Source organism: Myripristis murdjan, chromosome 11 (assembly GCF_902150065.1).
Source record: "Myripristis murdjan chromosome 11, fMyrMur1.1, whole genome shotgun sequence".
NCBI lineage: Eukaryota > Metazoa > Chordata > Actinopteri > Holocentriformes > Holocentridae > Myripristis > Myripristis murdjan.
This window is the reverse complement of record NC_043990.1, coordinates 17523187-17537355: the sequence shown is the minus strand read 5'-3', so window position 1 is coordinate 17537355 and position 14169 is coordinate 17523187. Positions and strand designations below refer to the sequence as shown.

The 14169-nt window shown below is 41.4% G+C and overlaps 1 protein-coding gene across 1 annotated transcript; it reads right to left on the bottom strand.

The window, feature by feature from the left end:
- Positions 1-515: 515 nt before the first annotated feature.
- Positions 516-14123, bottom strand: grinaa (glutamate receptor, ionotropic, N-methyl D-aspartate-associated protein 1a (glutamate binding)). Its single transcript, XM_030063157.1, has 7 exons — positions 13989-14123; positions 6531-6870; positions 5534-5649; positions 5152-5352; positions 4621-4749; positions 4093-4236; positions 516-2898 (listed from the first exon to the last, which is right to left on the bottom strand). Exons 2-7 carry the CDS (start codon positions 6832-6834, stop codon positions 2749-2751), a joined length of 1044 nt encoding a protein of 347 aa, XP_029919017.1. The 5' UTR covers positions 6835-6870; positions 13989-14123; the 3' UTR covers positions 516-2748.
- Positions 14124-14169: the final 46 nt, after the last annotated feature.

Sequence of the window (14169 nt, the reverse complement as noted above, 5' to 3'; positions counted from 1 at the left end):
TCAATATTTAGTTGTCAGCTGTAAAAATACACTGCACAGAGCCATTGCAAAGCATGTTATTTTGTGGACACTTCTCAATATAGTACATTTTTATAATGGGAGGCTGCAGGATGATTTAATCTAACCCTGGCAGTGTTATCCGACTTCCTGCACCACAACAGTCACACTCTTGCTGCTGACCAGGAATGACATGCAGTTTTGCTTTGATTGCATTACATATCTGAACTGTTGATTATTTGATCTTATTAGGTTGCAGTACGTTCGCTGTGGTTGTGCGCCAGACTCTCAAACTGCACGGCCTGGCAAACTGAGGAATTTGTTACTTGCATGACTCTTTAGTGGTCATGTTACAGCAAGGCAGTGTATTTGCAGTCAAGACAGAGTGTGGCTGCCTTCAAAAACAGCTAGAGTTCAGTGTACCAGAAATATTTATCCAGAGACTGGGGATAGTCCTTGTTTTAGAAAATTTGTTGTTACTGTCTGTTTATGGGAAGTGAATGAGCACACAGGGAATGACACCTTTCCATTGTATTTCTTTTAATGAAAAGCGAACAGCAGTGTAGAGAATGCAATTCCAGTTTGATTCAATGCAAATATACAGTGCAAACAGACCTACAAAGCCCAAATCACTTTTTCTATACACATCAAACCACTAAGGAGTCATATATACACTTACACATTAGTTAGATACAAACACAAGAGTTAAAAAAAAAAAAAAAAAAAAAAGTTAAACAGGGTGCAAATTTTTTCCACCCCAGGAAGGTGAAGGAATTTTTCAGTGATCATTTTGGCTGACTCGTTAAGGTAAGGGTTAAGGTCAGGTTAGGCATAAACTTGTTATGACTAACATTTGGGAAAGACTGTAGAGAATGAATGTAAGTCAATTAGAAATCCCCTCCCTTTGCTGGGGGAAAAAAAACTTGCTAACAGGGCTGCCAAAACAATGCTTTACAACACTGTGTCTCTCTGAAACAGAAACACCTGGTGTGCAGTGTGCATTATCAGCACATGCAAATGTGAGGAGAAGGTCATGCAACAGGTGAAAAATGCAAACAGAACTCACAGATTAAAACGTCCTCATATACATATGTAGTATGCCATTCATGTTGTGAGAAAGAAATATTTATATCAATTAATTTTCCCTAGATCACTTTTATAGAGTTCAAATGTAATCCATGTTTCATATTTTCACGGCAAACTTCAGTACCAACTTCTTTGAAACTCTGCGTGTTGCAGTTTCAAGTGCTGATGTGGACACTCAAGGTTCAACACAAGAGACAACGGCACACATTCCTATCATTAACAGTCTCCAAGGAGACCATCTCTTCAAAATGTAATGTTCAAGTTTCCAGCCTATACTAACATCAGAACAACCCTGTACTCTACAGCAAGTTCAATAAATAGAATGATAAATTATTCCTACCATGTCCTTCTTGCCTACTGTCCATCAACTTCAAACTACTTTTAAAAATCTGAGGTGGCTTGAGAGCTTGAAACAAAACGGATCAGAAATTTCAATACTTAAATATTTCACATTTGTTATGATGGAAAAAAATACAGCACTAAATTTCACGTGACATAAAAGACCAGACAAAAAGGAATTAGTGAAGAAAAGAACAGGGAAAACAAAAAAGAAAGAAAAGAAAGATCCTCAGGGAATATTAGTTTAAACTTTGGAATCATAGAAAATTATTTCAGAGCATCAATTTCTCTCTTTCTGAGAAAGATATCCGGTATGACTATATATAGAGACTATATAAATATATATTTGCGTTTAACTGTATTTGTACACCCAACACTAAACTTCATTCCTTATACGCCATTGAAAGAGTTTTGGTCATTGTACTGGATTAGCTAATTTCTGATGTCAGGGCACATATTTCCTCATTAAGTATCACATCTGTATGACTCACTCCAGCATGCCTAGAGATCAGTAGTGAGGGACATTAGCATCATATACAGTAATACACTGAACTATTTACAGCGACGTTAACAAGCAAGCTAGGAGAAGTATTCCTCTGGTGGTTCTAGAGAATCATAACACATCGTTAGTTGTGTTTCCATCGTTGCCATGCAGAGTTAATTTACACTGGCAGGCTGAAAAGGGAGGGAGGAAGGTCTCGGAAACATACTGTATACTGAAGGAAGTTTTTTTGTTAGTTTTTTTTTGTTTTCTTGCGATAGCTTCTTCCCTTCAGGCAAAGCTGGTCTGTATCACAGCACTGCACTCGATTTAAAGTGCCACCGACGTGCTCCCCACTCTTCCTGTTCAATCTCTGTGCAGCAAGGCAAGGCAGAGTGCCAAGCAGACATGGGATAGGATGTTCTTCTACATGTGTTAAGCCAAAGTGGAAGTTAGTGGATAAGTACTGTACACAGTCATGTGTGTTAGTAGAAGCAGAGGACAGTTAGAGCAAGCAGAATCGTCGAAATGGAGGGAGGCGAAAAAGAAGGATCTCAGTGGTCTGGCTTTAACGGCGAGATTTTTGTAAAATAAATAAATTAAAAATTAGCACTCTCCGTTGTTTTTTTATGACTGACCGCAACACCTTCACAGCCCAATCTACCTGCTTCTGCACAAAATATGGGGGTTGTGTGATAGGAGAGGAATGAAAGTGTGAGGGAGAAACAATGAGTGAAGAAAAAAGTTTAAAAGGAATCAGAGAAAAGTGGGCAATTTAGCATCATTCCACAACAAGAGGAGGCATAATCCATCTCCCCTATCTGTCCCCTTTAGGGGGGGTACCCTCATTCACGGGAGCGTCCCACTATAGCCAGGATGTAGAGGAAGATGTTGATGATGTCAGTGTAGAGGTTGAGGGCTGCAAAAATGTACTCCTCGGGACTCAGGGCCAGCTTCTTATTGCCCAGAAGAAGCTGGGTGTCCACGGCCAAAAACTGTGGAGAGGAAACAAAGACGGAATTAGTCATGTCTGTTTGATAGTTTGAGACGCAAAGGAAATACCAGTCAAATGTAAAGCCACATCCTTGTAATGATGCTGAGTGAGAGCATATGGGCAGAACACTGTAGATTTGACATGATGCCACGATCTTTACACAGATATACTTTTTTCATGATGCATTTCTTCCATACAGATGAATATGTATTCAAACTCTTGTACAGTATATAGCAACTAGAATAAAATCAATTTCCGGTCCTGCTCACGGTAATACTGTCATCTGCACTGCCTCACAAGTTTTCAATTATCATGGCTCCTAGACTCTGACACAACACAGACACCACACTGAGTAGTATTTGTCACACTAATATGTTTTGGTTCCTATCTGTGTTTCTACTATCACTGAATGTTGTCCTCAGAACTTGTGCATATAGGTTTGCTCAAGGAAAGTAGAGCTGTTTCACCAAATGTTTGTTACTCCTTAACAAGTCAATATCACCTTTGCCCTTTGTCTGGTTGTTCATCTAGCTGACCTCTAATGTTCATGGAGTTTCCTCCCTCTTCTCTTCTGCTGGCCCAGAAGTCTTCTTTCACCCTTTGTCTTACAATTTGACAACTCTCTTCCCTGAGTCTCTTATGAAACATGACCATATAACTCCAGTTAGATCATGATCATAGGGTTAGTTTTCCACTTTGCTTTCACAAGGCAGAATCTTTTTTCCTGCACTGTTTGTACTTGGCTCTTATGATTCTGCAGATGAAATTATCCCTCCCTGCGCAGACTGGGGTTCACCAAGACGTGGAAAACCCTCTGTATGCCAGTGGCAATGACTCTAGTATCTAGACTGCTGGACGCCTTTACCACACAAATCTCAAATGACCCAGTTGGGAATTTAACTTTATGTACATTAAGGGTGAGTGTTATGGACAAAATCAAATATTTCAATATTTTTGAACCTCAATATTGCAACAATAGCTTGGGGATGACATTAACGTAGGTTTAGACCTGTAATCACATAATGTAATCATGCTCAAGTCACAAATTAATCCATGTAACCATTACTGTTGTGTTATTTTGATGTTTTCAGCTCAGCAGCAATAATCTAAAAGACAAGCATGAGTTACCGAAATCCCCGATAAGACAAGCGTTGCCATTTCTTAAAGGCAGCAAAGTATGAGGATGAAAACTCACGCAGGTGAAAAGGAGGGCCCCCAGTGAGGCATACACGATGTGCAGGATCCTGTGGCGGATGAAGATGCAGAGGATGGAGAAGAGCAGCAGCACAATCAGGCACACAAACAGCACGCCCCGACAGGAAGTGAAGTCATACTTGCTCTGTGGTGGGGAAAAATAGATTCAGAGAAGATGATAAGCGAGAGAGACTAAAAAGAGAACAGAGATAAAAATACAGGAAAATATGAGCTGACTAATGAAATTGAAAGTTGCATTTGATAATTCATAACCTGCTCAGAGCTCAAGGTTTGAAAATGCAATACTGAGAGAAAAATTCTTGGGTATGAGTGTGATCACAGTGAACAGAGGACTACATCGCTGTGTGAAATTACTCACAAGGGAATTTTCTCAGTGTTTGTTTCCCCATGACTAACAACCAGAATTAGAGAGAAATGCCCGAGGAGGGGCTGGGGGGTTGTTTGTGTGTGTGTGAAGGTTTGTGTACACGTATTACTGTGGCTGTACAAGATGTTAGTGTGTGCTGACCTGTAGTGAGAACAGGACAACAGTGAAGCAGACCACGGCGGTGATGCCCACGGCCATGATGACGGTCTCTGTGTCGTAGAAGCTGGCGATCATGCCCACCATGTAGGACAGGCTCAGTGTCAGGATAGACTGTGAGAGGCAGAGAATACACACCCACATGAACCTCGCTAACAAGACACACACACTTAACCCGCTACATCGACTTAGTTTTTGTAAATATACACATCAAAGGGATAGTTCACTCATATTTTAAAATCCCACATTTAGTCTCAATTTTTTCAAATAAATTTGAATTTTCTGATTTTATTAGCCTCTTGTAGCTGTTCTGCCTCTTGGTTGTCATATCCACTTTACTAATGATTATTTATCAAAAATCTGCTGGATGTAAATACCTATTGGAAGCAGTCATCCCTATAACACTGTCACAAAACTGATACGGAGTCATTTGGTCAAAGATATCAAGTCACTAGAGTCAACACATTCTGTATTTATTGTTTTGTTAGTTATTTGGTGTATGGAGCAACTTCTCACCAATGCAACCAAGTTCCAGGGGTGTTTGCGACGGAAGTCTCCACAGCAGCTGAGAACAATAAGAGCCACAAAGAAAATTGCGTAGGAAATGTAGTATGTCCATGGATTACGGCGCACAAAGTACTTGGCATCATCAACGAAGGTGAAGACAGCAACGAAGGAGAATGTGACCATCAGCTGCACTGTGAGAACCATGAAGACCTGGAGAAGGGGTGTTGGAAAAAAAGAATCACTCATTTGTATTATTCAGTGTTCAGTGCATGAACATGAATTTGATACACTAATAAAGGCAAATGAGCAGGCTGAGAGTCCTGACATCAGACAATAAAGTGTGCAGTATGGCTGGTGTATTTTGAGGGTAAATATGCACTTATCTCTTTACCTTTCTGATGAAAGCTTGTCGGATAGTCTTATCCTCAAAGCCAGAGTTGGTGAACTCATCATTGTCGTAATAAGATGGAGGCCCATCACCATGGTAACCAGGGCTGCCCATGGGGGCTGGAGAACAACAGAAAGACAACAGAGGGTCAAATTAAATAGCAAGTGGCAACGGGGCTTAACAAACGGACAAGTGACTGCAGTGTTTCCAGCACAGCCTGACTAACATATTGATCATCCTTTTGATTTCCTATTCATCCATGCTGTAGTCTGCACAGAAGCATTGCCAGCGATGGGTTTTCTCCCTGATCTAATGAGAGACTGAATGGAGGGGGAACAAACCTCTACAGCTGTTTTCTTGGTACTTACATACTTTAATGTGGAAACTCCAGTAGAGAAAAAAAATATCTAAACTGGTGTTTTTCACATGGAAAAATGAAACTGCTTTATGAAGCAGAGTGGGACAGTTTTATAACAGCAATAAAATGTACCTGGCTTGAGCTTAGCACACTGGCTTTAGAGCATTTGCACTGGTGATAAATAACAAAATACATTCAACTGACATAAAGTTTTTGATTTTGATCATAAGAATGTAAACACAGAGTGCATATCTCTGTCTGGCTGTCACTGGCCTTATACCCTTAGCTTTGTGAGTCTATCAAATCATTACAAAGAGCGTATTTTATTCATGAGACAAGAGCCATCCTGTGTGAGCAAAGGTTTCCTCAAAGGGATTGCTCACCCAACGTTACTGAGTGCTGGATATTTTTTAAAATGTTAACGTGGGGGAAGTTCATCTCAATGGCAGGAGGCTAATGGTTAGCCTCCTGCCAGTAGCCAGCACTGAAGAGGAAGACAGTAACACTGCTGTCCCACATAACCGCTGGGGGTGAGGTGAAATAATATCACTTTTTCTAAATGGGTGAAATATCCCTTTAAAATGTCTATTTCATAAGGTATATTATTTCTGTTACTCTCAAAGTTCATGTCAAAGCACTCACCACTGGGATCTCCAGGAAAACCGGGCTGTTGGGGTCCATGCTGGTAAGGCCCCTGAGGGTAGGGTCCCTGTGGGTAGGGCATCTGAGGGTAAGGCATCTGGGGGAAGGGACCTGGGCCGAACCCTGGGCCTGCCTGTGGGTAGCCTGGCTGCCCAATACCTGCTGCTTGTGGGTAAGGTGCCCCTGGGGCCTGGCTGTAGTTGGGAGGGGGCATGCCAAAACCCGGCTGAGGGGGTCCATACACACTGTTATGGAGTGGGTTGCTCTCACCCATAACAGGGTAGCCACTCTTGTCCTGGGACATGGTGTGGAGGAAGGCTCACTGTGATCCTAGTACAATCTATAGAGGAACATATAGAAATGGAGGGATGAGTACTTGCTTATTAAAAAAATCATCCACCACAAATACCATGCACTAATCAGGTTTGATGTTTAAAATCACACATTTAAGTTCACGCTGGATGTTGATAATGACCTCCATCTCAATTTTAATACCTTACCTCTGTAGTAGTAAATGTTATGGTATCAAGGTAAAACAAAAATAAAAAAACTAACAAACAAACAAACAAACAAAAAACAGTGGGAGAAAGGCTTTTAAGGAGCCTAGGACAGAATCACAAAAATTGAAAAAGATTGCTCTTACAGCTATTACAGTGCCACAAATAAAAAGCGATAGACATATAATGGTTATGAATGAACATACAGGATTGCTAAATGTTTTGAGAATCGTGCTCTTGCTCAGGCAGCAGTGAGGCAATTTTTTGTGGTAATGTTAAGCAATGACTTCTCATTCAGCACATCTCTTTTGGGTCCCACAAGAAAGCAGAATAAAAGGAGAAGCATTAAGACATACAGTAAGTGATGATACTACACCAACTTGGCCAAACTGGCAACGATACAAACTCTGCATCTGTCTGATTAAAAAGATCACAAGCAATCAAATAATGCAGCAAAAAGAAAATGAAGGAAGAAAGATGAAGCAGAGCTAAAGCAGTGCTACACTCATCTCAGAATCATCATTGATGCGGTTTTACCTTTTTTATATCTGGATTCTGCTCAAGGAGTTACGAAAATGAACCAAACAGCTCTTCATTAGGTTCAGTGGCTCTTAGTATGATGCCATGACATTACAGCGTACACCTATTCAGTGACTTATTAGTGGAAAGCAGGCATAAGCAAATCCCCTAATACAGGAAAATAGGCCACAGGGCTGGGAATCACTATAAACATTGCTCAGACACTTGCGTCACGCTGGTCTTAGGCGAGAGAGAGAGAAGGGGAGGGGGGAAGTAGCTTAAAAGAAAACTGTCATCGCTGACTATTCTGAGAAATCAAAACACCTAAACTCAACCAATGGCTGCTTAGGAAAGCCTGATCTGGAAGCCAGTGGATTTAGACAGCGAGTTGAAAGAGGGACAAGAGACAGGACAGTAAGCATGTCACTGTCAGGAAGTGCAGTCTCTGGAAAGAGAGGACTGAACAGACTGCTTTGTTTCAATTAAGGAATAGCAGTCCAAAATAATAGAGCTGTATATCACTCCACTCACACTCTCCAAAGATGCCTGAGGCCTGCGTTACTGATAAGACTAAATATGTTTGAGGCCTTATGCAAATATTAGCCAAGTTACTGGGAATTCATGTAGCATGAGGAGATTATGTGGCTACACACATAATTGTCATTTTGAAACAACAGGCTGGCTAAGTGAATACAAAACTACCGGTTAGCTTCAATAAATGTATTATTTGCAGATGTGGGTGGGAAAATAACAAATATGGCTCTGGCTTAGAGCTGGACAATAAAACAATAGCAATAATTATTACATTTCCCTCAATATTAATATATACACACACACATAAATAATTATTGATATAGACTGAAATAATGCATTTTACTTTGGTAACACTCATATCACCTAGCCCTACTCTGGCCTACCCTCGTGAAACCATCGTGCCATTGTGAATTTTCCCCACTAAACAAGGATCCCCAAAGTGGCCTGCATGATCTCTTCACTGCAAGAGGAATGAAGGATTCTTGTGAATTAAGCTGAGCTGCATGGACACTCTGTGCTGACACACACACACACACACACACACACACACACACACACACACACACACACACACACACACACACACGTAACAGAGACAATGTGAAGGAGGAAGGTAGGGTGGGCATGACAGAAGCACTGTTTGATAAAACCGGTTTTATTAAAAGGTTTCCTCCGCCAGCACTGACAATGTTGCCATGGACGCAGGCGGTGCCTTGGTAACTGAATGCATTATTAATCTGCCTTGACTTGACACATTGGCCACTACTGCAGTGTCCTTCCCCTGCCAGGCCCCCACACACAAACACCTCCTCGTAGTCAACAGGTTCCCTGCCATCTCCATTGCACTCTGTGACGCTAACGCAAACATCCAAACGCAGAATACAGACCTGAGCATGTAAAAAAAAAAAAAGACACTTCACATCAAATTTAAAGGTTATTTTGTGCTTTCCATGATGATATGCAAGTCTCATAATGGCCAACAATTCTCATGGGACGTCTGCTGAGGAGGGAAGCCAAAACCATTTCCTCTAATTGCTGCCTTGAAAAGAAGAGCTGGACCAGGAATCAGACAAGGTTTACAGTGGTAGACCAGTGTGATGTAACCTACAGCATCTGTGCATCAGTGCTACTACTATATCTTTTACACCATATCAGATGAGTACAGAGAAAGTAGGCAGTGAGTGGCAGATCACAACATTATAACATCATCTAACTATTTGTCTCTCTGCCAGCAGTTTCTCTTCCTCTTTCCAAGCCACACTAAATATCAGGCAGCATTATGCAACAATGCTCCATTTCCTACTGGAAAACAAATCCACAGCGTGTCTTCCTGATCCATGTCTGCCCGTCACTGGGACAGTGCAGTGCAAGACTGCAACAGGGAAACATGGTGGCTGCTGGATCTCTGCTTTGTAATGACAGTCTCCATTAAGATCACAACAGATTACAATCATTATCTCAGGAACTAAATCCCTCCCAGCTTTCTAGACAACAATGGTTGTGTCAATAGGCATGCCGCCCAGGCAGTGCAGCAGCAGTTTTGCTAAATTACTGGTGCATCCATCTGTCCATCAGTAAATAATAAATAGCTGCTCTGTAATAGCTTTGGTTTATAGCACAAGGGACCACTCACTTAATCAGAACAGGTAATGCTCTTTTCATTAGCTCTTTAATTTTTTTTTTCTTTCATGTAGCCTTATACAAGCTTGGACACACGTACACAAAATAAACCCTCAGATGTAGCTCATTAACTAGAAAGTCCTTTACTAATCATGTAGACACAATTCAAATGTGATCAACTCAATATCCATCAACTAAAACTCAAAATGAATTTTTGTAACTCAGGATTGCTATTATATTTCCTGTAGTGAAGGTTGCAGGTGATCTGGTAGGCCACATTTAACCTTACTGGCTTTACACAGAGCAAGTTGTTTCTGGTGAATGCTACTTTTAATCATGCTGCTAGTCTATGTGTAACTTTCTATCTCCACATAATAGATTACCTTGTATAAATGTCAGTTAACACATCAGACAGTGAGAGAATAGGACACTAATGCCTGCAGCCTGCATACTATGACAACAGCTAGGTCAGTACAGACAACAGGCTCCTCAAGTATTTTGACAACAAGTTTCTCTTTCCATTCATCTTAAGACCTAGGTAGATATCACTGTAAAAAAAATCTATAGCATAGACAACACATAGACTGGTGTGGGACTAACCTACAGACAGCAAAGCACTGTTGTGGTTAAAAAAACAAACAAACAAACAAAAAAACAAAGAAATGAAAAAGACAGACATACTTCACTCTAAATGTGCCATCTTAGCCACAGTAGTTTCACTTCAGCCTGAAACAGTGAGAGTGAAGACAGGTGCATGGTGGGGAGAAGTAAGTGTGAAGCACTGTTTTTGTACAGCTCCATATGCGTAAAGTGGGAGGGTTCAAATCCTCTTATGAGTGACGTCCTGGCCCTGTGGATAAAGACGGTGCCACTATCCCTGGCTTCTGCTGATGGCTATCGCTTGGGGGGAATTAGGCTAAGGGGAGGGATTCACTGGGCTAGCCAGAAAGCCACATAACACAATTAGGCTAGCACAATAACTGGACGAGCCTATGTATAACATGCTGTGTGCATGACTGAACAACACAGCTAAAAAGCAACAGCCACACAAAGAAGTGGGGCCAATGTGGAAGTCAACTTGCTTATGAAAGAGTCCTAAACACGTTACAGGTGGGGAGTCGTGATGGTTCATAACAGAACACATAATAATCATACTCTTTCTAAAAAATGATGTTTTAGAGGACAAAATACTCTGTTCAAGCTAAAAGTTAAGACTCCAGTGAGTCAGTGATATCAGGATGAAACTGGAGCAGTTTCACTCACACAGAATAGGAGATTCACTTGTGCAGCAGTAGAAAGCCCTTTGAGCTTGGCATCACAGCAGCATCAGCAATTTTGGAAAAACAAAATGTGCCAGTTCTTAGAAAGTTGTCAGTCACTTTTTTCCATTGTTTTTAATTCAATCTCTGTGATAGTCTGTATTGGTGTGATGTCCTCAAAACACAAGTTTCAGAGGAAAGCAGTTCTTAGTTTTTCATTCATACAAGCTTTACTCTCTTTGGACATAGATATAACATTTGTGTGTACTTGTATACACTCCCGTTTCAGTCCATCTCCACCTACCCCACTAGTTTGAAAATGCATTGCACTGGGTATATAGAAAAGGGTGGTCTGGGGGTGAGGGGATTATCAAATCAATATGATTGCGCAGATTTGAAGTAAAGTGAGACACTACAAAACATCCAGACATTCAGGTAATTTGAACACTGACCCTGGAATAAAGATGTTGATTGATATTGATTTAGCACCTAAAACATTGGCAAGTCAACAAAAAAACTATATGTGGAGGTAAAACCTAATGTTATTGTCTTCTGTGTCAAAGTGGTCTACACTGCAGTTAACATTAAAAAAAAAAGTTTGAGTGTTTCCAATCCCTTTAGACAATGTAGTTCAATAAAAATTTCCCTTCAGATGCAAGCCGTTGCCTTGCAGAAAGGAACATTTATGCAAATGTATAGCCTATTGCTGCTTTTTAACAACTGCTGAGAACAAGTTTCAAAAGTAAAAGTTTTTCAACTTGTTCAAACCACAGACTGTACAGTTGTTTCACAGGCTGCAATAAAACACAGAGGTATGGATTTTAACCACACAAGTTAAATCGCTCAATACCCAAGGATAAAAATCTGAGTCATTATAAAACTGTGTCATCAGGGCCACTTAGTAAACAGACCTACAGTGAACTGTTGTCAGTGGAGTCTTCAGCCTGTCTGCCAGCCTATGCAGCAGTCTGGCGGGATATCGTCATCATGTCACGCCGTGTCAGCAGCAACTCTAGCTATGTCAAACCTGCAGACACCTCACCTTGTGACAGATGGCTGCATCACAAAGCACCTTAGCCTGGTCAATGCTCCTGCTCAGCACAACTTCAAAACCTGGTAATGTCACTTTTAAATAACCTAATCTTTATTTATGATGTGCAAAAGGATGCCCAACAATTTTAGGATGTGGTGTTGGCAAGCTGGTTCAGCTTTATTGTTCTGGTCAAAGTAAAACTATCATTGAAAACCTACATCTGAAGAAAACATGTAACTACAATGAAAAAAGAGACTTCTTTTTAAAGATAATTTTTTGGGGCATTTCTGCTTTATTGGAGAGTTACAGTGGAGAGAGACAGGAAGGACAGGGCAGAGAGAGGGGACGACATGCATCAAAGGGTCTGGGCCAGATTCGAACCCCGGCCACTGTGGCTTAGCCTTAGTATTACATCGTAAGTGCTCTACATAGTGAGCCATAGCCCCCCTAACCCTAACCCTAAGAGAGACTTGCAAGATGCTCAATTTTCCACCTTTCCTATTCTCCACACATTGGCTGTTCCTCAATAACAAAATGGAATGAACCCATAAAAGACCAGTGCAGGATGAGGCACTTATTTCCATGGCTGCAACAGAGATTCAGTAGCCCTGGAACAGATTCAAGACTGTCACACAGATGGATGGTGGCACAATGGCAGAAACTACACTAGCTTAGTAGAATTCTCCTACCCTCACTCTTCCTTTTACTGACCAACCGCAGACAATGCTGAAATCCTGTCAAAAATCTCTCCAGGCATGTTCAACCCTCTTGAAAAAAGGCCAGAAAGACTATAACACCTCAAACTAGTGAGATTCCACCATTACCAGAGATCTACCCACAAATGAAAGCTGTTATTGTAATAGCTATTAATAAACAATGAAACACAGACCTCTGATAGAGAAAGCAGATTTTATGGATAACAGAGACAGTATGCATTTGTGTTGTCAACTCTGCTAGGAACAGGCCTACTGATAAGACAAAGCAGCCTAAATACCATGTGAAACAGTGTCTCTACTGCACGCATATTTCAATACATCTCGGCCAAAATAAAAAAAATAAAAAACATAAGCATATATACTGCAACATGTATGGAGACAATCTGCAGAATCATACAATATGCAGTTGCTTAACACCTTATTTATTTATTTGTTTAGTCATGGTTTGTTTGATAGTGAGCGATACAACGCACATTGGCAGACTATGAAAACAGCGATCCAACACAAGTATCACAGTGTTCGCAGGGGATGATAATTTGCAATATCCGACCGTTGCATACGCATTACAGGTTTTAATCAAATGTAGGTAATGTTTTACAATAGCAAAAGGGGAGACCGAACAAACAGGACTTGAGCACAGTCACCCTGGAGCCATCGAGCTAGCGTTACTGTAAACACTGTGCCTCGTCGGCATCTTTACACCTGCAGCGGGCGCCTGTCCATCTAGGCCGCACTGGTCCGGTGAAATGCGACACTCGTCCAAAAAAAAAAAAACACCACAGCCACCGGACTAATATTATTCCAAGCTAACAGGACGATTTCGTAACAACGAAATATGGAGAAACTGTACACAAAGACGCAAGAGATGTGAAAGATCTTAGGCTGGCCATAGTGAATCCATCCATGATTTTATGGACCCCACGCCGCGCCTCCCTGTTTGATAATGCTAGGCTAGCTTGTCGTTGACATGTCGGCAAGTGGCTACGACTCGTTGCCAGCTTTCTGTACACCTAAATACATTTTTACTCAGTTTATCCGGTTGTTTAGCCAATTCACGTTTTATAACGTTCTCTGGTTTGTTAATAACATGAAGCTACATCGGAGTCTGATGTGCTAACGCTGCAGTTGGCAGCGAGCAAGATGCTGAACGTCGGTAAGCGACGCAGCTTGGAGATCCGCTGGCTCTAACGTCGTACACAAAACCGTTGTTTTTTAACGGCTGCTTTAATTTCAATTCGGAAAAAAACAACACGGACGACCTGAAGAGGCGGTATCCTTACCGTTTAGGTAATATCGTTAACGTGCGTCCGGTGATATAGAGGGGTATTCGTCGGAGAGTACGTGCCGACACCAGCCTTCGTTTCGGCTGCCTCCTCCTGAGCCTCTGGTCTGGGAGCAGGCGGACCTGACAAATGGGTCAGGAACCGCTGACGTCACCTCACGATGCTGTCATGTGGTTTG

What these genes read in the sequence shown, in the direction of transcription:
- grinaa (XM_030063157.1), bottom strand. Translation starts at nt 6,834, where the DNA reads ATGTCCCAGGACAAGAGTGGCTACCCTGTTATGGGTGAGAGCAACCCA. An exon ending in TTTTCCTGGAGATCCCAGTG is followed by an intron (nt 5,650 to 6,530) that starts GTGAGTGCTTTG and finishes GTTGTTCTCCAG; the next exon opens with CCCCCATGGGCAGCCCTGGT. An exon ending in TTGTCCTGTTCTCACTACAG is followed by an intron (nt 4,237 to 4,620) that starts GTCAGCACACAC and finishes TCCCCACCACAG; the next exon opens with AGCAAGTATGACTTCACTTC.